The sequence below is a fragment of the Neoarius graeffei genome, chromosome 17 (genome assembly GCF_027579695.1).
Source record: "Neoarius graeffei isolate fNeoGra1 chromosome 17, fNeoGra1.pri, whole genome shotgun sequence".
In the NCBI taxonomy this organism is placed as follows: Eukaryota; Metazoa; Chordata; class Actinopteri; order Siluriformes; family Ariidae; genus Neoarius; species Neoarius graeffei.
Window position 1 is genome coordinate 40,848,776 of NC_083585.1, and position 26,784 is coordinate 40,875,559.

The window sequence follows — 26,784 nt, forward strand, 5'->3', positions numbered from 1 at the left end:
AACCATTGCCAGAAAATTTGTGCTTAGAGTTTAAGCACTGTGTGAAGTGTTTTATGAAAAGTTTTATTAATTTGTAATAAGAGTGAACGCTAGTAAAGTCTGATTAAAGTTTTAATGGTTTAGGCAAAAGACAAATAAACTTTGGTTATTGAGAATGGCCTTCCAGTGAACATTCATGAAGCACTTTAAACCTTTTATGCCACACATTTAGTTTGCATGCACTTATATTCGCACATACTTGTGCCCAAAAAAGTACACAAAAATGCTTTAATGTGCCCTCCATCAAATTAATCTAACATGTAGTGAAACCAACAGCCTTCTATTAATCTTAACTAATCCTAAGTTTTTATATTTCCAAAAGAATATACCAACGTAAAAAAAAAAAATACCAAATAGAAGGGTACTCAGTAGTGTGCATACTTCCACCAAGCTACATATTTTGATTTGCATCAAAATCTGCTTAATTGTTCCTTGGCCCATGGCCAACATTGCCTCAAAATGTCATCAAAATCCATTCATTACTTTTTGAGTTACGTTGGGAACAGACAAAAAAAAATCCTGGATCCACATACATATCCGGATTTGCATCAACATTTAAACAATAGTTCTTTGGCCCATGGCCCACCTTTCCTCAAAACTTCATCAAAATCCGTTCGCTACTTTTTGAATTACATTGGAAACAAACAAACAAACAAACAAATGGAGGCGAAAACATAACCTCCTCCAAAAAAGTTGGCAGACGTAATAACAGAGCTTTGAATATCTGCTGATAGCCAGTACTGATCTGATACTGACACCCTCTTAGTGAGTGAGTCGACTTCCTATATGAGCTTCTGTTCCTGATTTATGACAAAGATGACAAGCTGTAACACAGTTTATATCCTATGTTAATGTTGAAGATCCATTTCATATCAGTAAATATCATATGCAGATTGGAAAATGTGTCAAATCCATAAAAGTTCTGATACTCAGTATAAGCTCAGTGCAGCCCTAATTTTACCAATGTAGTAATTTATATTATAATCTTAAAGGTATTTTGCCACTCACCCAGACACACTTTAGCTCCAAGATTAAGGATCTACGTAATCGAAAGGTTGTGAGAGAGCCACTGCTGGGCTACCTAGCAAGACCTTTACCCCATGACTGCTTGGATTGTATCATCTCACTTTTTCACTCTCACATGTTGCTTTGGATAAAAGTGTGACATTATAAGAAAACCCATCAAATGTTGCTGTGACTCAATTCTAGCAAATAGCCAAAATACAGAAAAACATGTGCTGTAGTGAAATTGACATGACCTTAATCAGTTCAGTCTGTAATCAAATAATGGCTGTCAAAATGTCAGTGATGCTCCCGTGTCACAGGCGAAATAGACTTTTCAAATGCAGTTTTCTCCCTTTTGGGGGTAACCTGCTTTTAAATGTTATAACTTATATATAGATATAGATTTTGGTGCATGGCTATGGGGATTTGTGTTCATTCAGCCACAAGAGCATTAGTGAGGTCAGGCACTGATGGCAGGCGAGGAACCTGGGGTTCAGTCGCTGTTCCAGTTCATCCCAAAGGTATTCAGCGGTGTTGAGGTCAGGACTGTATGCAGCCCACTTGAGTTCTTTCATGCCAACCTCGGCAAATCATGTCTTTATAAACCTCGCTTTGTGCAAAAGGGTAATGTCATATTGGAACAGGTCTTCCAGTAATTCCAGTGAAGGGAAACCTTAGACTGCTATAGCATATAAAGACATTCTAGACAATTGTGTGCTTTCAAATTTGTGGTAACAGTTTGGGGAAGACCCATATACAGTGGTGCTTGAAAGTTTGTGAACCCTTTAGAATTTTCTATATTTCTGCATAAATATGACCTAAAACATCATCAGATTTTCACACAAGTCCTAAAAGTAGATAAAGAGAACCCAGTTAAACAAATGAGACAAAAATATTATACTTGGTCATTTATTTATTGAGTAAAATGATCCAATATTACATATCTGTGAGTGGCAAAAGTATGTGAACCTTTGCTTTCAGTATCTGGTGTGACCCCCTTGTGCAGCAATAACTGCAACTAAACGTTTCCGGTAACTGTTGATCAGTCCTGCACACTGGCTTGGAAGAATTTTAGCCCATTCCTCCGTACAGAACAGCTTCAAGTCTGGGATGTTGGTGGGTTTCCTCACATGAACTGCTCGCTTCAGATCCTTCCACAACATTTCCATTGGATTAAGGTCAGGACATTGACTTGGTCATTCCAAAACATTCACTTTATTCTTCTTTAACCATTCTTTGGTAGAACGACCTGTGTGCTTAGGGTCATTGTCTTGCTGCATGACCCACCTTCTCTTGAGATTCAGTTCATGGACAGATGTCCTGACATTTTCCTTTAGAATTCGCTGGTATAATTCAGAATTCATTGTTCCATCAATGATGGCAAGCTGTCCTGGCAAAACAGGCCCTAACCATGATACTACCACCACCATGTTTCACAGATGGGATAAGGTTCTTATGCTGGAATGCAGTGTTTTCCTTTCTCCAAACATAACGCTTCTCATTTAAACCAAAAAGTCCTATTTTGGTCTCATCCGTCCACAAAACATTTTTCCAATAGCCTTCTGGCTTGTCCACGTGATCTTTAGCAAACTGCAGAAGAGCAGCAATGTTCTTTTTGGAGAGCAGTGGCTTTCTCCTTGCAACCCTGCCATGCACACCGTTGTTGTTCAGTGTTCTGCTGATGGTGGACTCATGAACATTAACATTAGCCAATGTGAGAGAGGCCTTCAGTTGCTTAGAAGTTACCCTGGGGTCCTTTGTGACCTCGCCGACTATTACACGCCTTGCTCTTGGAGTGATCTTTGTTGGTCGACCACTCCTGGGGAGGGTAATAATGGTCTTGAATTTCCTCCATTTGTACACAATCTGTCTGACTGTGGATTGGTGGAGTCCAAACTCTTTAGAGATGGTTTTATAACCTTTTCCAGCCTGATCAGCATCAACAACGCTTTTTCTGAGGTCCTCAGAAATTTCCTTTGTTCGTGCCATGATACAAAACATGTGTTGGGAAGATCAGACTTTGATAGATCCCTGTTCTTTAAATAAAACAGGGTGCCCACTCACACCTGATTGTCATCCCATTGATTGAAAACACCCGACTCTAATTTCACCTTCAAATTAACTGCTAATCTTAGAGGTTCACATACTCTTGCCACTCACAGATATGTAATATTGGATCATTTTACTCAATAAATAAATGACCAAGTATAATATTTTTGTCTCATTTGTTTAACTGGGTTCTCTTTATCTACTTTTAGGACTTGTGTGAAAATCTGATGATGTTTTAGGTCATATTTATGCAGAAATATTGAAAATTCTAAAGGGTTCACAAACTTTCAAGCACCACTGTATGGATGTGCTGTTTAGGAGTCCACATACTTTAGGCCATAGAGTGTAGTAGAAAATCCACCACACATATAAAGGTAATCTGAGAGAATCCACCTTGAATTACTTCTTCACGCCTATGGCAGTATGGAAGGTTTGTGCTTTATTAAAACTGACTCATTTACCGCAGCCAGCTGTAGCACCTTGCGTCCTGGTGACGTTTCTTCACCCACAGGCTTGAAGCGCTACATAACCACCTGAGATACACTTTCCAGTGTTCAGAGTATTGAACGCGAGTTTGATTGTTTAATCTCACTTTGCTCCTTGAATGGACTTTCCCTCTTGGTCTCTCTGAGCTGTTTCTGACTTTCATCCTTTCCTCCTCACTCAACACACACACACACACACACACACACTCTTTAGATGCCCGTCTTCCCCTAATGCTCAGCGTTTAAAGTGGCAAAGGCTTTTAAGGGACGTTAATTGCACTCAAATTATGTTCGACCGCATAAGGAGTGAGTTTACAATGGAGAGAGAGAGAAAGAGGGGAGGGCACAAAGGGTGGCTAAATGAAAGCATAATTGCACCAGAGAAGGACGTTGTGACTAGAGTCTCGCTCTCTCTTTTTCTCTTTCTCTCTATATCAGTCTCTTTCTGTCCCTATAGTGGGGGTGGGTTGAGGGGGTGGAGGGGGTTTGGGGCATAATGAGCACCTCCCTGTAAAGAAGTTGCCAGGAGATCAGCCTGCGATTCCTATCAGCCAACTAGATTGAGCAAACTTAAGTGAAATAAAAGGCCAGTGTCGCAGTTCCCATAGTAACCTCCTAACTTGGTTAATAGGATCTGGGCGAGAGGAAGGGTGAGAGAGTGAGAGAAAGAAGACAAAGTCATATGGAACAGAAGGAAGGGAAGAAAGGAAAGAAGCACATAAGGAAAGAGAAGCTGTTACATATTTAATGATAATATTGTTAAATGTTCCTGGTAACATTTTCTAAAGCATGACATAGCTACTGTATTTCTGTATTTATGTTAACTGATATGTTCCTCTCCTAACAGTTATACGTTAAGCAACACCATGATTTGCTGTATTGCTGAAAATATGGTTTAATATTGAATGGATTTTTGATACTGAAAGAAAACAAAACTATATTTTTCCCCCAAGTTACCGTGACCAGGTGCAAAATAAATAAATAAATTGCATAGAGTCTTGCTTATTATTTATGCAATAAATAATTATATAAATGCAATAACAGGTTTGTTGACTAAATTTCAAACGCTTGTTTAGTGTGGCATACAGTATGTGGCATAACTTTAAAAAATAATTTGGTTAAAATTAACATAGCTGCGGCACATTATGAAGTTCACACACCACATCAAACCTTTCTGCATTTCCACCCATATTTCATGAAAGTTTTATTCAGCTTTGTTTTTTTCTTAAAAAAAAAAAGGTTCATTTCAAGACAAAGCTCCTTTAAAGTTGAGCCATAGTAATCCTCTTCATCATCATCATCATCATCATCATCATGTTGATTTACATCCATATCATTGCCTCTGTTGTTGGTTGTCTTTTGGTAAACAGAGACTCATCCATCAGTCAGCTTTCACGACGTATCCTCCCTCACCTCTTTATTTGTTATGTTAAGGCAGCATTGCTCATTGCCACAGCCCAAACTGTGTGTTTAGATCAAGGGTGCCTGAGAGCCAGAATGGGAACAAGTAGTGCTCTGTATAGCACACCCCTCTGTACACACATCGAGGTTATCCTGGCCTGGGTGTGAAGCCCCCTTTTGAGGCCTCTGAAAGGACCAGACTCATTGATATTCCTGTTCTCCTTTGAGGAGGGGAACATCCCACTCTGACACTATGGCTTTGTCCAACAGTCACTTCTGTGCTGGATATAGGAGTATGAATGTGCATCTGTGTGTGTGTGTGTGTGCGTGTGCACGTGAGACATCCTATCTTGTAGCAAGAGGTATCAGGGAAACAGCAATATTGTCACACTGAAGAAGCACACCATCATCCTGCACTTTGGAGTACACACACACACACACACACACACACGTCCCATTACACCACCTGCTGTGAACACAGAGGCAAAGCCAGCGCTAACACTTTATAAATGAAAGGAGATGCCTGCTTGTAAATGTTACTTGTCTGATTTTCCAATTTGTTTGCAGTGTCATGACAGACACCCCACTGCAGCAGGAGGATGAATAAGCATGTGTGTTTGTCATCTCCGTTAACCACACTGACTCTGAAATACATTCTCTTAGATATCCCACTGTGTGTAGATGACGTACAATGGAGATGCTCTGTTATCTAGAACACTGGTTCTATTATCTAGAAAGTGGGAATTGAGGACCGTCAGAAGACTGTGACATATAGACAGGGGTTTTGTCATTATATTATTATAATTATTATTATTGTTTTGTCGCCCGATTGTATTTGTAGCCCTTGTGTGAAGTGTAGGAGATAGTATATGTGAGCAGATCAAGAATACACTCCTCCTCATGAGAGTCTAAAGCCCCTTTCACACACGAAGCCCATTAATGTATGAGGTAAAAACATCATGGTATAGATAACAAATTTTCATTCTCACTCAGTCTGCCATAATAGTAAAGGAACAGGTGTCGTGTTTTCCCACCTGACTGTGTATAACAGGATGCTATGGAGCGTGAAACTCCATAAGACATGTCTCATCTCGTTATCTCTAGCCGCTTTATCCTTCTACAGGGTCGCAGGCAAGCTGGAGCCTATCCCAGCTGACTACGGGCGAAAGGCGGGGTACACCCTGGACAAGTTGCCAGGTCATCACAGGGCTGACACATAGACACAGACAACCATTCACACTCACATTCACACCTACGGTCAATTTAGAGTCACCAGTTAACCTAACCTGCATGTCTTTGGACTGTGGGGGAAACCGGAGCACCCGGAGGAAACCCACGCGGACACGGAGAGAACATGCAAACTCCGCACAGAAAGGCCCTCGCCAGCCCCGGGGCTCGAACCCAGGACCTTCTTGCTGTGAGGCGACAGCGCTAACCACTACACCACCGTGCCGCCCCCATAAGACATGTAAAAGCTATATCTGCCACTGTTTTCTTTCCTTGTTGTTTGAAATTTGCAGCTGATCGCTTTACAGTGAGGCAGTATGGGTGTTCGGATTATGTAGGTGTCAGTAGTTCTGTTACAATCATCATATTACTGTATCATCATTTACATCACCACCAGCAACGTCATGACGAGTCACGACATGTTAATCCAGTGGTTGCAATTCACACTGGAGCTGTGGCATGGCAAAAGATTATTGGTAATATTACTATGTCACCAAAGGAAAGATTAACATTTCAGCTTTACCGTTTGCTCCCATTACAACACAATAGCAATAAATAAACAGTTGTGAGTGTGAATGGGGTATAAAGTAAGAAAAGGGGAACCTATGTTGGACAGGAGATCCTTAAATCAGATACGTAGAATCTTTATTTATAAATACATTTCTGAGTGGATAGTATCTCCATCCTTGACTCTTGTATACGGCATAAATGGGAATAAAAAATATTTTTTTTTGAGAGTTAAAATCGACTGCAAAGTTGGCATTTGAGCTGCCCCGCTGAGCCAGCCAGCCCTGAGTGTGTGACGTCACAGCTGGAGCCGGTTTTAAAGTGCATATCCTGGACCAATTTTTTTTTTTTTTATATATATATATATGAAAGTATGTCCCTTTACACACTTATCCAGAAGGGTAATTTTGCACAAGGCCATCTGTCTACAGCAGAAAAAAATAAAATAACAAAACGCGTCTGGAAAAATCCCAAGGGAGTCTGGAGCCAGATTCTTGACGTCACCTATGGAAGCACCAGCAGGCTGCGCGAGCTTGCACAGTTTCAGTGCACAGCCTGTGTAGACCAAGTTTAGCAGCTAGCGATTTTGCATTGAAATATGGAATTGTCACCTGAGCGCAATGTTACTTCACCTTTGGATGAAGAATGTAATGTTGCTACACCCTCCTATGATGCATCTGTTCACCATTTTAATAATTACGCGATAAAGTTGAAGAAATTTGCAGAAAACCACCAGGTCGTTTTCTCATAAACAAACCAGCGCTGACGTAGGATTCAGAGGGAGGCGTCCCGCACATGATGTCACAAAAATCAGTGTTTGCCGGGAAATTCAAATGCCAAGTTTTTTCAGAGGCGGACCAATTCGTCTCAAATGGCTTGATTTCATCTGAATATTTCTGGTATTGCGCAAGGTAAAAAAATTGCACAAAATGCAAAATGTGACAGATATCTGACCAAAGTTTAATATAAAATAGGAGAATTACATTGATCTTGCTCCTGAATTTACCCGTGATATGCACTTTAAGGCAGAGGCCTTTTACAGCTATAGACCAAAGTCATATAAATAAAAATTTATGGTCAAAGTAAGAAATACCGTTACTGACTTGCTCAACTAAGACTGATTTGACTTCATTGATTGTGGGTTGACTCTCATTAAAACAGGATAGGCGTTATAACTTATGCAACATACATGTACATGCATGCATTTTCACTGATAAAACGTAAAAGGCTAATTAAATAATCAGATGAACTGAGGTAATCACATTCTGAAGCAAATTAAATAATCTTATTTAATCTTAAACACGGCGGCACGGTGGTGTAGTGGTTAGCTCTGTCGCCTCACAGCAAGAAGGTCCGGGTTCAAGCCCCATGGCCGGCGAGGGCCTTTCTGTGCGGAGTTTGCATGTTCTCCCCGTGTCCGCGTGGGTTTCCTCTGGGTGCTCCGGTTTCCCCCACAGTCCAAAGACATGCAGGTTAGGTTAACTGGTGACTCTAAATTGACCGTAGGTGTGAATGTGAGTGTGAATGGTTGTCTGTGTCTATGTGTCAGCCCTGTGATGACCTGGCGACTTGTCCAGGGTGTACCCCGCCTTTCACCCGTAGTCAGCTGGGATAGGCTCCAGCTTGCCTGCGACCCTGTAGAACAGGATAAAGCGGCTAGAGATAATGAGATGAGATGAATCTTAAACACACCATACAAGTTACATGTATTAATCTAAATGCAGGTAAACAACGTGTTGTTTTTGTTGTTTTTTTATCCAAATGAGAGTCGGAGCTTACCTGTCTGTGTTCTCGCTTCTTGAAGGCCGATCTTGTGGCCGATTGTTTTGAAACAATCTGACTTTCAGTTCTTCGTTCAGTTCTCCGTTCATTCACTTCTTCCACGTAAGGGCGAGATGGCAGCAATATCCAGTTTAGAAATAAGATGTCTGGTCCATTAATTCTCTATTTTGTCCATACTGAATACTCCGCCATTACTGCTGGGCTCAGGCAATTACTAAAACCCGGGACGAAATGGGACATCACCGGTTTTAGCAGCAACTGCAGGGAGGTCACTGCCCAAGCGATATGTCACGCCCTATTCCATCCCAGGTTTTAGGAACAACCCTCAGCTCACTCTGGGAGGACTGGTGCAACTGAACTTTGCTTTTTAAAAAATTAATAAATAAAATAAATACTTTCCTTTTCTTGTAGTTTTCTTTTTCTTTAATTGTTGGTACTGCACCCTCTTTCAATACAGGCTTATAGCCAACGCTCCTCAACAAATCGGAGGTCTCATACAAGTCTTCAGTAAAATGTGCAGAGCAGAGGAGAGACCACTTCATAGTTGCCCAATGTGTCCGTGAACTTCTAGCAAAACGGATCCAAATCTTTGCAGTTTGAACATTCTTGGGCCACGAATGCAACGTAAATCCACCTTCTGTTGTGTTGCTGGTGGGTGCAGCAACACATCTACGTGGCATGGCGATAAATTAGTTCAAAATGGAGGATCGGAGTTGCAGTCAGCTCTGTGTTTTAGTATAGCAGAAATGGCGATGAGACCGATAGACTTCCTGCTGTGACGTTACGGACGTCAAGGTCATTCACTCAGACCGCTACCTATATGAATAATTTTCATCGTAAAAATTACTATATTAGATTTATTGTTAACGCTTAAAACTATTCCTGTGCCATTCTTGAGGTCTCAAGGCATTTATAAACGAAAGTGAGGCCATGGCTCTGCATATCTCCTTTAAGCATGTTGGGGGCCAGAACATTTGGTTCTGCTTTAGGTATGAGTATGTTCATGATTGAAAGCTTGATAGAAAGCTGTTAAGATGATATAAGAAGTGTTTATAGAGATTTTTTTTGCCACTAACTTTTCATACTCTACATGATGTGTGGATTTACACATACTTCCCTTATATGAGCAAGTAATGTGACTTCCACTGCAGCAGAGCTGTGTCTGTTCTCTATCAAGCTCTACTGGCTCTTTTAAATAAATACTATTATACATATTTGATTTATGATTTATGAATATTATTTATATTTGAATAGATTTTTTTTACGTCCATCAAATCAATCTCTTCTGCAATTCATGAATGTTTATGAATATTTTACACCAAAATGGGTCCTCATCAGCAAAGCTTGAGAACAAAGTTTGAAGGAAAGAAAAAAATTATAACATAATTTATTTCTGGCAGCAGCAGGATGTCTTTTTTTTATACTTATCTCAGGATTTTGACTTATTATCTCTGAATATTGACATATGATAATACGTCTATGTAAATAAAGAATATATGTTTTCTACACACTATTCAATAAATCCTATTCAGTTAGTTACATCAATTCCATCCTCTTGCATTCTCACACCAATCTGTTTCTCTGTATACTTTCTTGTACTTCCTCATTCCACTGCCAAGTCTCTCAGCACTTCTCCAGTAGTTGCCCAGCCATCCAGCAACTCTTCACTACCACCCAGTGACTGTCTTAACTCTCCTTGAACTCCACCCGGCAGTCTTCCTTCTTCACTTATCACCATTTGATCCTTGGTTCTGCCTTCACTCTCTTCCACTTCTTGATCTTCAGTCATCCACCTGTGTGCACCTTCCATGTGCATCTGTCACCATATGTTTCTCTCTCCTCATGAAATGTGTATTAACCACAGCCATTTCCATCACTCACTCACTCACGGCGGCCACAGCCGAGCCGCACGCCGGACGCTCCAATCGTGTCGATCCGCCAGGCAGGTTTTAAGCTCGGTCGTGCTGGTGGCACCAACATCCCTCCTTAGTGTGTCCACGAAGGTGGCCGCGGGACGGCCTCTGCCTCTGTGACCATGTGATGGTTCCCACAGTATGAGTTTGGAGGCGGTGATGTCGCTGTGTCGGAAGCAATGCCCGACGAGACCGAGTCATCGCCATGCCACCTTGTCGGATATTTTTGGGAGGTTGCCGTAGAGTTCTTTGTTGGTGATGTGGTCCTGCCAGCTGATGTTTAGCGCCTTGCGTAGCATTCTGGTGTAGCAGCCATCCAAGGATCTTTCAGAAGTTGACGTGAGTGACCAACACTCAGAACCGTAGCCATTTCCATCCTTTTTTGCAAAACCCACTACTATCTGTCCTTCTACATTCCTCTCCTTGACACTATACCTATCCATCACATGTTCATCATCTCTGTTCCCTTCACCAACATGCCCATTGAATTTTGCTTCAATCACCGTTCTCTCTTCCTTGGGTACACTCTCCACCACCTCATCCAACTCACTCCAGAAATCTTCTTTCTCTTCCGTCTCACACCTAACTTGTGTTGCATATACGCTGACATCATCACACCTCTGATCTGCAGGTTCATACTCATCACTCCATCCGATGCTCTCTTCACCTCCAAAACACTCTTGCTTCAGGATAATCCCTACCCTATTTCACCTCCCATCCACACCATGGTAGGACAGTTTGAGCACACATTCAATGCTCCTGGCTTTACTCCACTTCCACCTGGCCTCTTGCACACACTTTCCTCCTCTTCATTATATCAGCCAGTTCTCTCTCTTTAACAGTCATAGAGCAAACATTGAAAGTTCCAACCCTCACCTTCTCACTCCTACCCTTACTCCTCTCACTGCCTCCAGGCTCGCCTTCCATCTTTCTTTCTCCTTCACCCAATAGTAGTAAAGTTATCACCAGCACCCTAGTCAAGTCAAGTCGAGTCGAGTCAAGTTTATTTTTTATAGCGCTTTTAGCAATAGACATTGTTGCAAAGCAGCTTTACAGAATTTTAATGACTTTAAACATGAGCTAATTTTATCCCTAATCGATCCCCAATGAGCAAACCTACTGGCCAGCAGTACCTGTGGCAGCCGATGATAACCCGGGTCTCACCCAATTCAGTAGGGAAATCGATTTATGATCCGTATATTTGATTTGGCATAGGTTTTACACCAGATGCTCTTCCTGATGCAACCCTCCCCTTTATTCAGGCTTGGGACCGGCACGAAGAATGCACTGGCTTGTGAATTCCCAGTGGTTGGGTTTGAGACAAGTCAATCATATGATAATAAATCAAGAATTGAGATGATGAGTGAAAATTCTGATATAAGTAAAAAGTGATGCAATTTTTTTTCTTTTCTATTTCATGGAAATGGGTTTCTCTAGAGTTTCTAAATATCTATGCAGCACTTGAGTTTTTCTTTCTCCTGCTTTTGACTTTGTCTTTTGACATTTCAAAAGATCAATCTCTCACTGTAAATCTTTTTAAACGTTACATAATTCTATAAACGTACCGTAGATTTGTAGGCATAGTGACTTTATAGCTTCAGACAGCTTCAAGGAGTTGAACATTCCTCTATCTGTTATTGTGTACACTTTGTATTTATCAAGGCCATTTGTACGCAACAGCAAGCTGTTAGCATTCACCTAGATTCACCATGCTAGCTAATATTTATTAGATAATCAGTAAAGCTGTTGTTTGTTAGTTTTAGCTTCCTTGGTGGAAGGATGCTCTAATTTGCCATCCGAAACTGAAATCAGTGTGTGATTTGAGGCAGACTTCATTTTCTTTATGAGTCTTTCTTGTACTTTGACTTTCAGTAAAGTTAAGAGTTTCTACTTCTTTACTTTATCTTAAGTGAATTTGAAACTGTACTTCAGAGCTTTAGATGAGTAATTGTACTTTTACTTGAGTAGAGAATTTGGCTACTTTGCTCATCTGTCATTTTTTGTCTTTAAAACTGTTAGTGATGATAAATACAGTCCCACAGTGTAGCCAGAATAAAGTTATGCAACTCTGCTGATTCAGGGCTGTGAATGTGTAAGCAAACATATCTGGAAATATTTCTGTGTCCAGTTTTTGTACTGATTCTTGTGTGTGTCCTGCTGTGTAGTGCGAAGAAGCAGTCACTCACTGGCCACTGATATATTCGAGCAGCACCTGGGAGCACATCTGTTACAGGTAAACCCTCAACATGTCTCAGTCTACTGATGTTTGTATGTGGTTTTATTTACCACTTTTAAATCCCAATGCACTCTAAAAAATAAAGGTGCTTCAGTGGTTCTTCAAATCTCTGGATGGTTCCATGGAGAGTCAAAACTCTGTGATGAACCATTACATTATGCAAAAGGTTCTTCACATTGGAAATGGTTCTTCAGAGCCTGGCATTCTCTTACCATTTGCTGGTCAATGCACATAGGCTATGTTTACACAAATCTGTCTTCACTGCTCAAACAAATGGTTTAAATGGTTCTTTAAAGAACTGTTGCATGAACGGTTCTTTGAAGCCCTGAAAAAAGGTTCTTCTATGGCATCGCCCTGAAGAACCGGTACTGGCCCCATTATTTTTTAGAGTGTGGGAAGAAAAAGTAACTCATGAATCTTTATTTTTACTTTAAAGATCAAGAATTTACTCAGGCTGCGAAGTGTTATGCACAAATACAATTATTGCTCAGACAGCATGGAATATTAATATGTATAATAACTGTAAAGCCCTGGCTTAAAGTGTTCAGTATGCTGCTGTATTGGCTTATAATTTGTCACTTTACATTTTAAAGAAAGAAACGCTAATGCTGTAAAACTGCAAATGACTATGAACACATTCATTTACTTGGCTAAGAAATTGCTAGAATATTTTTTAAACGATTAATTTAAAGAATGAGTAATAACACACCTATACAGTTTTCTTATAATACAATTAACAGTTATTCCACTAAATCAAGTCGTACATGAGCTAATAGCTGATGAGGTGCATAGCGCCGAGTTGGTTATAAGCCATGTATGATGAGTTTGAGTGAAATAACTGTTTTATTCTATCCACATTCACTGGATTTTGAGAAATTGAGCATTTTTATTTTATTTTTAGCAAATTTGATAAATTAAAACTTAATACAAAATGTCCAACAAAACCATTTCTGCTTTGAATGTAAACAAACTTTTATTTTGAAAAATAAAAAAGATACGTTCTTACCATCAAATGATTTTGTTCCATATTTTGTTGCTTTTTTAATATATTTTTGGGGGTTTTGTTTTCAAGTAGAGTTTTTATTTTGCCCTCGGTTGGTTCAGTAACACACTCCGCCATTTTGTTTTTCTCTTCTCACAGTATATGAGCTGATATCCTAGTAGTAGAGTAGCCAATCAGAGCGTGCCATTGCTCATATCCAGTGAATGTGGATAGAATAACTAGTATTATACTAAGTCAGTATTTTGAAATAATGAGACAATATATTGAGATAAAGTAAATTCCTTTGATAATAAGTCAGAATTTTGATAGACTATTTAAAAATTTTGAGATAAGTCAAGAGTTCATATTCTGATGATGCCACAGCCATCCATGGCCCGGAACCCAAGAGAGCAAACTTGGGCTGTAATCTCAGAGAGGGAGAAGTGGCATTTTGTCTCTGCCATGTTAGTTACATCAGTAGAGTAGAGTGGGGGAAAAAGCCCCCGTGGGGTAATACGCCCCCGGCCTGTTTTACCCAAAATAACCACCAGATGACGCAAAGTTACATTTCTATTGTTGCTATGGACTGGCTTGACAACGGGGATATACAAATATCCACTGTGGATCGCATATCAGCAACGCAGCGGAGAGAAATCAAATTTCATGGTAAGTGATATAATTTTCAGATATCAGTAAAACTGTATTTAGATAGCTGCTATTTCGTCAGATATCACAGCTGTGTATGTGGTATGAGTAGACAAGTCAGTATGTTAAAAAAATACATTAGGTATAAAAAGTTGAATCACATTTTGAAAGTAAGACCCTTTTTTGTAAAAGTGTAGTCTGTGGGGTAAAACGCCCCCTTAATGGCGGGGTAAATGGCCCCCAGGGGGCATCATTTCCTTTTATCATAATTACTGTATTTCATACATTTCTGAATAGCAGATATATAGTTTTTAATAACATCTCGCTTACCTGGTTGAGTAAAGCAAGTAATTTGAACTTAATATTAAAAATAATTTAAATTAAAAAAAATTTGAAATTAAAATTTGAAATATAATAAAATAATGCATCTATTCATTAATTCAGGGATATTTTCTTGTTTCTTTCACATTATAGGCTTAAGTAAACACTTTTGCTATCCAAACAGCTTTTTTTGAGTGAGGGGGCCTATTGCCCCACCTCAGGGGGCCTTTTACCCCACGGCACGGGCGCAGATAGAGGGGGGGACGGGGGGGATTCGTCCCACCCAGATTTAAATTCACCTCGTTCGGTCCCCCCCGCTTATAGGGAGGAAAAAACGTCTATGCTGTCTTTCTTTGCATAAGGCAAACCTCACGGAAAAATCAAAAGACTAATTCCCATTCGGTTTATTGAGGTGCACAGCAGTACATACAGTTGCAACTGCGCAGACTGCACAGCTTGGTTGCTATGGTTACCCACAAGTTTGACAGGCATATCGGGGACAGCTCCTCCTAGTTCAGGACCCCAACACGGCATGATGAAGGGTGCCAAAAGGCAGAAAACGATTGCATCATTTAAAAAAAAAAAGACTGTAAGTAAACTGTGCCTTACTTTATCATACCACCTTGCAATTTTTTGATAGTCTGTTCAAAGTAACGTCGTAGTGAAAGTAAAATCGTACGGAGTAGAGATGCCTTTCTGGTAGCCTCCTTCTTTCGGTGGCAGCCTGTAGATACAGTGCTCAGAAGGCAGTTTTAATGTTTAATCTGGCGTTCCCTGCCATAATTTCAGCGAGCATATTGTTTCATAAGGAAACTTTGCGAAGAGTTGTTGACTGACTGCCGCTCACGCAACACACAGGCATAGTTAGAAAGTCAGGATGCACTGGTTTACACTTTACACACACACACGTAGCCCAGCCTCTCGCTATGTTTAACAGTTGGAACTTAGCGGTTTTAAAACTAGTTTTGCAGTTTTGCAATTTCTGTGCGTGATGATAATGTGTAAACTTTGGATTTCCATAGGCTATGTTAAAATGTTATCATTGTCCTGGCCTGCAGGTAGTTCCTGGTGATGGCAGTGAGGGAGGTGAAATAACATGTATACACACTACCGTTCAAAAGTTTGGGGTCACCCAGACAATTTTGTGTTTTCCATGAAAAGTCACACTTTTATTTCCCACCATAAGTTGTAAAATGAATAGAAAATATAGTCAAGACATTTTTCTGGCCATTTTGAGCATTTAATCGACCCCACAAATGTGATGCTCCAGAAACTCAATCTGCTCAAAGGAAGGTCAGTTTTATAGCTTCTCTAAAGAGCTCAACTGTTTTCAGCTGTGCTAACATGATTGTACAAGGGTTTTCTAATCATCCATTAGCCTTCTGAGGCAATGAGCAAACACATTGTACCATTAGAACACTGGAGTGAGAGTTGCTGGAAATGGGCCTCTATACACCTATGGAGATATTGCACCAAAAACCAGACATTTGCAGCTAGAATAGTCATTTACCACATTAGCAATGTATAGAGTGGATTTCTGATTAGTTTAAAGTGATCTTCATTGAAAAGAACAGTGCTTTTCTTTCAAAAATAAGGACATTTCAAAGTGACCCCAAACTTTTGAATGGTAGTGTGTATATATATATATATATATATATATATATATATATATATATATATATATATATATATAAGGCCCCCTTGGCACAATGTTTGTTTTTGTTAAAAAAAAAAAAAAATTAAGTATTAACTTTAGGCAAACTTTAGGTGGCATTATTGTTCATGTCACTGTTGTCAAAACTATGATTAAAACTAAACACATGGTTCATTTCAACTTGGAGAAAAACTGAATTTTCCTTAAGGGGGGCTTTTTCCCCCACTCTACTCTACTAACCAATCACAGATGTGGAGGTGGACGGATAGCGCTTTCTTCCAAGTGTGTTACGCCGTCACTGACATCCTGTGAGCAGCAGTTCAAAAAGATGCAGATAGCTGGTGTCATATGCCTCGGAGGAAGCACATGGTAGCTTTGCCCTCCCTGGTTGGTAATTGTCATGTGATAAGGGAGATCTGTCTTGTGGGTGGGAATTGCCCATGACTAAAAACTAATGAGAACATTTTGGAAAATCCAAAAAAAAAAAAGGAATTGAGATAATAAGTCAAAATAAGTCTCAAAATGTTGAGATAAATCAAGACTTGAGATACGAATTCAAAATTATGAGATAAGTAAAAATTATAACACACCACTGCTGTCAAAAAGTTTTATGCAATTTGTTTTCATTTCTACTTGGTGTATTTTTATTTAAAAGCACACTGCACTATAAAAAAAAATCTCAAATTGTTTGATGTACTGCTCAATCTTTTTTTCTGATGTACTGTAATTAATCGTGTTACTCATTCAAGTTGACTTATCACAATATAACAACAGACTGTTCTCTCACACACCCATGTAATATAGACGTATATTTCTCTCACACATCACCCACGCCTTCACTGATATTTAAGTCTAAAACTGAAGCAAATAACCTGTAGTTTAAAGAACCTAAAAAAAAACATAGATGAAATGAAAACAAAAGCATAACGTCTACCAAAGGACATGCAGCAGAGACCCCACAGAAATCAAATTAACGCTTCAGGAAGCAAAAAAAAAAAAAAAAGGAAAAAAAAGTGCCTCTTCTTTTCTCCTCTGTGTCCTCTGTCACTAATAACTACATAATTGCTCTTTATTTTTTTTTATCATGCGGTTCAAGGCAGCTCGCCTATCCCACAATTCCTGACCACTCTCATTTGCATAGCGAACGAGTCCTATGCATAAATTACCGCCACTTCAAGAGTCGCCGCCAAAACAGCAGTCATTCTCCAACAAAGTAGCCACCTTCCTTGTTCACTTGTGGATGCTTGTTATTACGAATAATATTATTCTTTGAAGGAGTCTCTTAATGGGGTGGCTGTATACCTTTCAGGTTTTTTTATTTGAGTCACACACCGCCGTGCTTACTGCCACTTCTCTGAGCAGATTGCAGTGTGGGGCGGATTAATGTCTGATGATTAGTCTGGCACATGAGATACATCAGATGTATTGGCCTCTGGTGTTTTTTTCTTTTAATTAAAGATTATTGTATAATGTATAATTATAAAAATGACTCTATTTTTGCTTATATTCAAAAGAAATAAAACCTGGGGCTTATTTGGTGTAGTAAGAAACATTTGGACTTGTGTTTATTCCTGAATCGGATCACATGGTCAGTGTTCATTTTGGTCTTTATTTACGTCTGGAGTGTTTTGCAAGAAATAAAATCTTATTCTCATTTTTTTTTCTGCAGTCTCTGGATGGGTTTGTCTTTGTGGTCAGTCAAGAAGGCCGTTTCCTCTACATTTCTGAGACGGTGTCGATTTACTTGGGCCTCTCACAGGTTAGACACACGTACACACACAAATGGCTGTCTTTTTAACACTTGTGCATGTGTATCTGTTATTCATAGGGTTTTGTGCAAAAGAGAGAAGGAAATATACCTTAAGAAATATCTTTGTCCCTGCGTGCTCCCTCTCTCTCTCTCTCTCTCTCTCACTGCTCGCTCACCAGGTGCTCACCTCCTTTGATTGCCTGTGGCCTCTTGTACAGGGAATGTTAAGTCCTGCCATTTCGCCCAGATGCATAAATAATAACAGTAATTACTCGCACAGCAATCAAAGTGTTGCCCCAGCGAGCTGGGGTCTGTCTCAGGAGCAAATCGATAGGCATCTTAAAAGCTGCATTGATTGTGAGATGTTGAAACACACACACACACACACACACACACACAGAGTCTATGAGGGGGATGGGAAAACAGATAGTGAGAAATATGGAGAGCCAGCGAGGGAAAACAGATATGTGTAGGAGGAGGGATTGAATAGTGTAGAGGGGGAAAAAATAAGTGATTGCTCAGAGAGAACTTATTGAGTGGGCGTAAAAGAAAGAATGGCTCACTGATTTGGCTTTTTCCCTGTGCTTTTGTTTTAGTAATATGTGTAGGTCATCCAGTTGATAGAAGATTACTCAGCTGGGTTTTGGGACCATGGCAGTTTATAGCTGTGCCATGGTTTGGTTGGTTTGTTTATGTTTCTAACAGCACATTGAGTCTGGACATCTGCAAGAGCAGAATGCATTAATAGAATAAGCCCCCCCCCCCCCCCCCCCCCCCCCCCATTATCCATGTGCAGATGGCTCAAAATGAATGCGCCACTCTTCTCAAACATGGCAATCCCTCATCGGTATTTCTGCCCGACACGTCAAGATGAGACAGAATGACAAACAACAAGCTCAGACATCAATCCATGTAGGATCTGTTTGAGTTGTAGACCTAAATTGATCATCAGTAAGCCTGAAGCCTTGTATACTGCCCCTACTCTTGGTTAATCCCCATTGACCTTTTACTAACCCATAGGGTTCCTTAGGCAGATCAGGCCAGGTCAGGCCCCTTCAGCTCCAGGCCGTGTCCTCTTCTGCCTGTGGAGATAATTTGCCTGCTCTTGGAGCTCCAAGAATGAGGTACAGAGGTGGACAAGCTCCAAGAAAAAGGTTCAGAGGTATAAAGTGGGGAAGGTGGGGGTCTGGAGCTGAGCTACTGCTCTTTTTGCATCTCTTCTCAGCCATGCCAGGGAGGTGGAGCAGGCTGGACAGGGTGGGGAATTGATCTGGGCCTGGTTAGTATGCGGCACCTTCTCCCTCTTCTCCTCTCGTCTTCCTCTCCTCTCCTCTTCCTCTCCTCTCTCTCTCACACCCCTGTCTTTCTATCTCTCTCACCCTCCATCTCTCCCCCATCAGTCAGCGCCAGACTGAAAGTGTGTTGTGGACGACTGCCCGGACGCCTCATACATATTAAAGACACTGCTATTATTTATATCATGTCCCCCCCCCACCATTCTAACCCAACCCCATCACCACTGCCGCTTTCTCTTTTCTCTTCTTATTCCTCTTACACTAACTAAAGCCTTTTCCCTCGTCCTTTATTTCCTATTGTGTCTGTTACATCACCCTGTCTTCCTCTCATCCTCTCTCTTTCTCTGTCGCTCCATCTGTGAACGCCAGTCTCTTTAACTGCACCACTGAGACACAGAACCTTCCAGAATCTACACCTAAACTACCTTCTCAAAGGCGGAGTGGACCATATTAAGTCTTCCAAATCAGGTTTCTCATGCCCACTGTCTCTATGACGTACCTCCACCATTTTACCTCTCAATTAGTGAACACACACTTCCACAACTGTTATCCGTCTCAGACACCCACTCCTCCCCTACCACTTTTTTCTCTCTCTTTCTTTCTTTTTCCTTGTCCGATTTCACCCAACCAGCTCCTTTTTTTCGCGGGCATTAGTGTCCTTGAAGGCCGGCGGAAAATCCTATAAAATCCTTCAGTAAATGGATCTAATCCTATAATAAATGGGTATGTCCCGCAGACAAGGGTGTGAGGGAGAGACTGGCTTTTTATCAAGATGGAATGAAATCTGACCTATGCCATTTGGATTTTTTTTTTAATAGATCCAGAAAGGAAAGGGAATCGACAAAAGTGTGACTTTTATCATAATCTTACTCTTATCTTAAACTTTTGAAGCATTACGCTTTGCAGTAGACAGAAATAGGATGGGAGAATGCTTTGGATTTTGGGAGCTGATTTTAGTTCAGTGCTGTCAAGCTGATATTATAGAAAAGTGCAAGAACCCTGAGTTATTATGCACTTTGACTTTCCTTATACATTTTGTAATGTGCAGCAAATAGAATATTACATGGAGGTCATGCTATGGTGTGGTTAATGATTTATGTGAGAGGTTGCTTTTATCTTTCTGATGTTAGTTGTCACTCCAGCTTAACCATGTGAGTGTGTGTGTATGTGCTTGTTTGTGTATGCTTGTTTGTGTATGAATATGAGTTCAGCAGTTTGAGTCAATTCTTAAAACAGTATAAAAATACGGATATTAATTAATAGGACTTTTATGTGACAATGTTTTTGTAAACATTTACTATTGGAAATATGTTTATTTTGGGCGGCGTAGTGGTTAGCACTGTCGCCTCACAGCAAGAAGGTTCCGGGTTCACGACCGGTGAGGGCCTTTCGAGTTTGCATGTTCTCCCTGTGTCTGTGTGGGTTTCCTCCGGGTGCTCCAGTTTCCCCCACAGTCCAAAGACATGCAGGTTAGGCTAATTGGTGGCTCTAAATTGACCATGAGTATGAATGTTTGTTTGTCTCTGTGTGTCAGCCCTGTGATGACCTGGCGACTTGTCCAGGGTGTACCCCGCCTCTCGCCCGTAGTCAGCTGGGATAGGCTCCAGCTTGCCTGCGACCCTGTAGAACAGGATAAAGCGGCTAGAGATAATGAGATGAGATGAAAAGTGGTCTCTTATGTAATATGCTGCTCAGATACAAACATTTTTTTTCTATAACATTTAATTTTGTGCTGGAAAATGAACATTTGGAACTCTAAATTTTTTTGTACTGACTCGATAATGTATTAGTCATAAAATAGAAATCTATAAAGTTTGTATGAAAAAATAGGGTGCCTAAGACTTTTGCACAATACTATATAACATGAAAACATTTTTTGAGGTTCAAGACACTGTGACTTGACAAATGAGAGAGATTTGTGTCTCAGAATGGGCTATGATAGGCAGTGCCAGGTTGTAATGGTCTGAGGGTATTAAGAACCGAAACACTGATGGGTTTTGCAAACTCAGCAGTCTCTTGTACTCGTACCCAAAATACAAAATGCAACGACCTTTAACAAGATTTTACAAGAAATCCAGCCAGTGCCAGACAAGTGTTCTTAAAACAGGTCACAGATGAATATAGAGAAAGAACATTGACATTAAAGGAAGTATACAATAACAGGTTGGCAATGTGAACATAATGTTTTGATGCGGCGGCACGGTGGTGTAGTTGTTAGCGCTGTCGTCTCACAGCAAGAAGGTTCTGGGTTCGAGCCCCGTGGCTGGCAAGGGCCTTTCTGTGTGGAGTTTGCATGTTCTCCCCGTGTCTGCGTGGGTTTCCTCCGGGTGCTCCGGTTTCCCCCACAGTCCAAAGACATGCAGGTTAGGTTAACTGGTGACTCTAAATTGAGCGTAGGTGTGAATGTGAGTGTGAATGGTTGTCTGTGTCTATGTGTCAGCCCTGTGATGACCTGGCGACTTGTCCAGGGTGTACCCCGCCTTTCGCCCGTAGTCAGCTGGGATAGGCTCCAGCTTGCCTGCGACCCTGTAGAACAGGATAAAGCGGCTAGAGATAATGAGATGAGATGTTTTGATGCTCTGTGAACTCACCGTGTGTGTGTGTATGTGTTTAGGTGGAATTAACTGGCAGTAGTGTATTTGACTACATCCATCCTGCAGACCATGTGGAGATGGCAGAGCGACTGGGAATTAAGCCACACCTCCGCACAGAGGCGGGCTGTCAGACTGCCCAGGAAAGTGCTTCAAGTTCTGCTTCCACATCCTCATTGGCTGGCACACCGGAACCAGGTAACCTTATCATTATATGTTCGTTTGTTGTTTTGTATATTTATAAGTAGATGTACTCATTACAGTCAATATCTCAGTAAAGCTGTAAGACAGACATATTGTTCACAGGTGATATTTTTGTGCATGTGTGTGCAATGATATACTCTTCTGTGATTTCTCCTGCAGCCCCCTCCAGTCCACTGTCATCCGGAGATGAACAAGCAGAGCGAGGTTTCTTTGTCCGGATGAAATCCACCCTTACTAAGCGTGGCCTACATGTCAAATCCTCTGGTTATAAGGTGAGTCTAAGCTCTCATACAGCCCCAGTTTCCCAAAACCACTGTGGTCTTAAGATCATTTCATTAAGAGCTATCCTGCCTTTACTCACAGTGGATCTCTGTTCAGGTTATGGGAAGGCCATGTATTGCACTTCATGTGTTTTCTTTATGCAGTCAAGTGAGTCAGGAGTGACAGGTAAAACCATCCATACTGAGGGCGTTTATAACCAGGATCTAGATTATGGCCAAATATTCTTAAGTAACTGCTCAGCGAGTAAATCAGAAAAAAAAGACTTTAAAGTTGATTTCATTTCCAACAAAACAAGTAATATCTAGATAATTAGATTTATATCACAGCATTGCTGAATTCGTGAATCTCATTGGTGCTGATGAATTTTCTATAACAGCAGCTCTGACAGGTTTATATTAATGTGGTTTCTGTAATACATTATTGTTTCTATGGAAACTACTCAATCACATAGACTTGTATGGTGGACGTTCTACAAATTTAATGCAAATAATTAATGGATGAAATGAATATTTTTGCTATTATGTAACAAATAAATACATATAATTATAGATATGGCGAATCTTTCTGTAAAGAGTTGTTTATGTGACATTTATGGAAGGAGTCTCCAGTGTCAGCGCTTTATAACAGACAGTAGGTTTTCTGGCACTTTGTGCTTTCTGTTTTCTCGGTATCATGAGAAGAAGATTTACTTATTAACTTCAAGAGAGAGAAAGAAAGAAAAGCTGGTGAAGGACAAAACTGTTTATTACAGAACAGGAATTACTTTGTTTTGTGGACATTCAGTATTATTAATTATTATACAGGACACTTTTTTTGATGGAATAAAAATGTATTTTATTCCCTTCTAGCGGGTTTCATTCATTTGGTTTGATAGCATGAAATTTTGTTAGCATATTGCTTATCCTACGTGTATTACATCACTCTACCCAATGGAGAATGAGCGTTGAATATGGTTTATGTTATTGCATGGTTGTCAAGACAACATGATGTCACACGTCGGAGACATAAAACTTCTGCACTAACGAGTGACTGTGACAATTTGTAAAGAAACATGGCCACCAGGTTTGCTTCGTTAAATACAGAAGATTTTGTAAGAGAATTTTGAAAGAGAAAGACACGTTGAACACCCAAAAGGAATGTGTATCTCATCTCATTATCTCTAGCCGCTTTATCCTGTTCTACAGGGTCGCAGGCAAGCTGGAGCCTATCCCAGCTGACTACGGGCGAAAGGCGGGGTACACCCTGGACAAGTCGCCAGGTCATCACAGGGCTGACACATAGACACAGACAACCATTCACACTCACATTCACACCTACGGTCAATTTAGAGTCACCAGTTAACCTAACCTGCATGTCTTTGGACTGTGGGGGAAACCGGAGCACCCGGAGGAAACCCACGCGGACAACATGCAAACTCCGCACAGAAAGGCCCTCGCCGGCCACGGGGCTCGAACCCGGACCTTCTTGCTGTGAGGCGACAGCGCTAACCACTACACCACTGTGCTGCCAGAATGTGTATGTATAGTAATAATAATAATAATAATAATGGCTTTTTTCATGGTATATCAGATTCTCTTCAGCTAGCATGATAGTGAACTTGTCTTCAACTCGTTCAATATCATGCTGGGTGAATGGAATATATCTGATATACCACTCAACGCCAGCCAGTATTATTTAAATGTAACTACATGTGGGGAAAAAGGTTTAATGTGTCATTATTTAAATAATAATAAATAAGTGAGGACATGCTGTTATAAGAAAATGAACAACTTTAGGGTGGTAACAGTAACTCCACTTTGTTAGTTCACATCACACCACCTTGTTGTTGAGTTAACAATGTTCCTGTTGTGCTTTATTCCTGACAGTATTGTTGGATTGCTATTAGTAATTTAAACTATTAAACCAAATTATTTCAAAAACAACTAATGTGCAATATTCTCAAACATTGCTTTTTGTCCTAGTGTGGTAGTGTTCTCAATTTTGTTATAATTATTTATGCTAACAGTTCTTCTCATTTAACTTCCTGCCAGGTGATCCACGTTACTGGCCGGATTCGCTGTCGGCCAGCTCTGGTCCCAGGCTCTTCACGCTCACTCCACCGGCCAATGGGATTGGTCGCTCTTGCTCACACACTCCCGCCCTCCACTCTTAATGAGGTGCGCATGGAGAGTCACATGTTCGTGTTTCGGGTCAACATGGATCTTCAGATCACCTACTGTGAGAACAGGTACAGTATTGTCTCACCAAACCACACAGTGAACACTGATCCGTCTTTACTCGAAATGGCTGTGAAACTTTATATTAGATTTCTACATTAGCTTTTATAGATCTAATGCATGAATTTTCTTTACAAACACAAAGTCCGTTGGCCTGAGAGCATGTCCTAAATTAACAGTGCTAACATGGAGATTTTTGCTCGCTCAGAAGCACTGGAAACTCCCATGAGGCACACAACCTTAACCTTGATATCTGCACAATCGACAATTGTTAATTCTTAAACACTATTTCTTACCAGTTCAATAAATTCATCAAATGACATTCTCAGAAATGCATAATATGCACAGTGAAGTCTTTAGTGGTGAATTAAAACCTTTATCAGCCTTTTTGTACCCAGGGTTTCTTTTGTATTTATTTACTGGAGCCATAAGAGCACATACAAAACCAAAACCAGTTACTCTGTGTTCAGATGGGTTTTTTTTTTAATTCTGCAGCACATTAATATCATTTTTCCAAGTCAAAATAAAAACTGCAGATAGATTCAAGTTGATGTTTTTTTCTTGTTTTTAAGCTTTAAAAAATTATGTTTTTTAGTTCTAAACTGGGGGCGGCACGGTGGTGTAGTGGTTAGCGCTGTCGCCTCACAGCAAGAAGGTCCTGGGTTCGAGCCCCGTGGCCGGCGAGGGCCTTTCTGTGCGGAGTTTGCATGTTCTCCCCGTGTCCGCGTGGGTTTCCTCCGGGTGCTCCGGTTTCCCCCACAGTCCAAAGACATGCAGGTTAGGTTAACTGGTGACTCTAAATTGACCGTAGGTGTGAATGTGAGTGTGAATGGTTGTCTGTGTCTATGTGTCAGCCCTGTGATGACCTGGCGACTTGTCCAGGGTGTACCCTGCCTTTTGCCCGTAGTCAACTGGGATAGGCTCCAGCTTGCCTGCGACCCTGTAGAAGGATAAAGCGGCTAGAGATAATGAGATGAGATGAGTTCTAAACTGGCATTAATTTAAATAATATTTACAACTATAAAAATACTAAGTAATATAATATACTAGTAATTATATTTAAATCTAGATCTAAAAATGTAAACGTTTTTGGTTTGTGGCTCTAGGGTAACCTTTAAAGGAATACTCCGGAGTGAAATGCTTTTTAGGGCTATTTTTGCATGATTGGGAGTGCATACGTTGAGTTGGTAGCACAATCACGTCAATCGGTTGTGTTTTGAGAAAGTTGTTTTTTTGTGATTTAAACTGAAAGCGCTAACATGGCAGTGCGAGGGGCATGTCATTTCGCCGAAAGAAAACGCTGTTTTTAAAACCATTGCCAAGGTCCAAACAACATTACAGTTCAGTGGAAGTGAGTACAGGGTTCCTACACACAAACCGAAGTGTCCCTGGCTCTGTAAGTGTACGGACAGATCGTCTAGAAGACTGAATACAAAACATGTACCTTCCCGAAAGTAGCTGTTCTCCAGACGCCATCTTCAGGGGACAGTCTGTAAAAGTCGAGTGCCAAGTGCAGAGCTAAATCCTCTGGAAATGCACAATTTTGTAGCATCACATGACCTCCCATTCAAAATTCCAACCCGCTTGGACTATACAGTAATGTTGTTGCATGCAGTTTCCTTTTAATTTCGAACTAAACACTAGGCTGTGTTTCCATAAAATGCTGCGAAATTGTGCATTTCCAGAGGATTTAGTTCTGCACTCGGCATTCGATTTTTACAGACTGTCCCCTGAAGATGGCGTCTGGAGAACAACTACTTTCGGGAAGGTACATGTTTTGTATTCAGTCTTCTAGACGATCTGTCCGTACACTTACAGAGCCAGGGACACTTCGGTTTGTGTGTAGGAACCCAGTACTCACTTCCAGTGAACTGTAATGTTGTTTGGACCTTGGCAATGGTTTTAAAAACAGCGTTTTGTATCGGCGAAATGACATGCCCCTCGCACTGCTGTGTTAGCGCTTTCGGTTTAAATCACAAAAAACAACTTTCTCAAAACACAACCGATTGATGTGATTGTGCTACCAACTCAACGTATGCACTCCCAATCATGCGAAAATAGCCCTAAAAAGCATTTCACTCTGGAGTATTCCTTTAAAGGTTCAATCAAAGTCCTTCCCATGCCACATCGGGCAGCACCGTTTTCCATTTCAGTCGTCCTCGGCCCCTCACCTATTACATAACTAGGGTTACAGTGGGGG

General features: G+C 40.7%; 1 protein-coding gene across 1 annotated transcript in view; it reads left to right on the forward strand.

Annotated features, from left to right (window-relative positions):
* Positions 1-26,784, forward strand: part of npas1 (neuronal PAS domain protein 1) — a 54,010-nt gene that overhangs the window by 17,021 nt on the left and 10,205 nt on the right. The window contains exons 3-7 of the mRNA XM_060898136.1: positions 12,574-12,641; positions 17,916-18,005; positions 21,906-22,080; positions 22,246-22,358; positions 24,399-24,595. Of these exons, the coding sequence (XP_060754119.1) occupies positions 12,574-12,641; positions 17,916-18,005; positions 21,906-22,080; positions 22,246-22,358; positions 24,399-24,595 (643 nt within the window). The remainder of the gene's footprint in view (positions 1-12,573; positions 12,642-17,915; positions 18,006-21,905; positions 22,081-22,245; positions 22,359-24,398; positions 24,596-26,784) is intronic.